The following is a 1,925-nucleotide window of genomic DNA, read 5'->3' as shown; positions in this document are numbered from 1 at the left end:
AATGCATTAGATGTTATGTGTTGAAGATAACACGATATTTAACTAAATTATCAATTTACCCATAAGTAGAACTACTGGTAAACTGAAACTAACAGACACTTGTTAAGCCTAATCGACAAGAGCAGGACAAAGTATATCACTATGCTCTAAATTAAAAACCCTAACGTAACAATAAGTATGTATATTATCTGTTTTAGATATTTGCAGTTTCCTTTCAACTGTGTACATTTATAAGATGATTACTATGTACAAATTCCTTGCATGGTGTATCCTCACATCTTCTTCTAGTTAACTGATTCTTAAATTTGCGACACCAAACAACTCAGTGTATGTATATATTCTCATGTTTTTCAAGTCATTATTTGTTTCAAATCCTTCACCACACACTACACAACTCACCAGTGGGTAACCTCTCATGTCTATTAAGATGATTTTTACAGCTAAATTTTTTATCACAAACTATACAAGTGTATGGTTTCTACCCAGTATGTATACTTTCATGTCATTTTAACAGACAACTGAAACGAAATCCTTTGCTACACACTACACAATTATATGGTTTCTCTCCACTGTGTATCTTCACATGTTCCTGTAGATAAGAATTTGTTACAAATTTTTTTCACACACTATACAGCTGTATGGTTTCTCTCCAGTATGTACCTTCTCATGTCTGTTTACATGACATTTTGTCCTAAATTTTTTATCACACACTACACAAGAGTATGGTTTCTCTCCAGTGTGTATCCTTTGGTGAACAATAAGAAAACTATTTCTTCCAAATTTTTTGCCACAAACTAAACAACTATATGGTTTCTCTCCAGTATGTGTCCTCTGATGAGTTTTAAGATGACTGCTTCTTCCATATTCTTTGCCACACACTACACAACTGTGACATTTTTCCCCAGTGTGTATCCTCTCATGTCTTTTAAGTTTAGTTTCACTCTCAAATGTTTTATTACACACTAAACAACTGTGTGGTTTTTCTCTGATGTGCATCTTCTTATGGTTGTTAAGATTACTTTTACTTCTAAATTTTTTATTACACAATACACAAGTGTACGGTTTCTCCCCAGTATGTATTCTCTCATGTATTTTCAAATGACCAACAATTCGAAATCCTTTATTACACACTACACAATTGTATGGTTTCTCTCCAGTGTGTATCCTCACATGTGCTTGTAGGCAAGTATTTGTTCCAAATTCTTTGCCACACATCACACAACTGTATGGTTTCTCCCCAGTGTGTATCTTCAGATGTCTTTTTAAATTACTCTGTGTCACAAATTCTTTTCCACACACTATGCATTTGAATGGTTTTTCTCCAGTATGTTTCCTCAAATGTGTTTTTAAGTAACAAACTTTTAAAAATTGTTTGCCACACACTCCACACCTGTGTTGCTTCTTCCCTGTGTGTGGCTTCACATTTAATTTTAGATGATGATTTCTTTTCAATTCTTTTTCACACTCAATATTACTGCATGATTTAGCTTCACTATAAGAAATGTTATATGTTCTTTTGTTATTTACCCTCAACAGTGTTCTATTAAATCCATTAACACTATTTGGATTTAGGGATTTGTAATTCTTTGCCTTGGAAAAGATACATTTTTGTTTTACAATATGATATCCAGTGAACTGCTTTCCACAAGCGTTGTTGAAGTGTAACTTTGGATCTACAATCAAATAATGAATTTAAAGAAATATAGTAATTAATAACAATATACATATATTGATTTAATAACTTAATAAATAATTTTAATTACAGTTGAACACAGTCAACTAAAAAAACACACATTAAAACCAACCTTGAAAATGTATATATACACCAGAAATCAAGGCAGCTCTAGATTAAATGGTACAGTTATCATGTCATAATTCTCAAACGGTACAGTTATCATGTCATAATCCTTAGACGGTACGGTTAT

The 1,925-nt window shown here is 32.2% G+C and overlaps 1 protein-coding gene across 1 annotated transcript; it reads right to left on the bottom strand.

Moving 5' to 3' along the window:
• Window positions 1-7: 7 nt before the first annotated feature.
• Window positions 8-1,673, bottom strand: LOC111084623 (gastrula zinc finger protein xLCGF3.1-like; the record flags this gene model as incomplete). Its single annotated transcript, XM_022381279.1, has 1 exon — window positions 8-1,673. A coding segment is annotated over one exon (1,067 nt), but the record flags the coding sequence as incomplete, so codon positions are not given.
• Window positions 1,674-1,925: the final 252 nt, after the last annotated feature.

The sequence above is a fragment of the Limulus polyphemus genome, unplaced genomic scaffold (genome assembly GCF_000517525.1).
Source record: "Limulus polyphemus unplaced genomic scaffold, Limulus_polyphemus-2.1.2 Scaffold83828, whole genome shotgun sequence".
Classification (NCBI taxonomy): Eukaryota; Metazoa; Arthropoda; class Merostomata; order Xiphosura; family Limulidae; genus Limulus; species Limulus polyphemus.
This window is presented reverse-complemented; position numbering and strand designations above follow the sequence as displayed.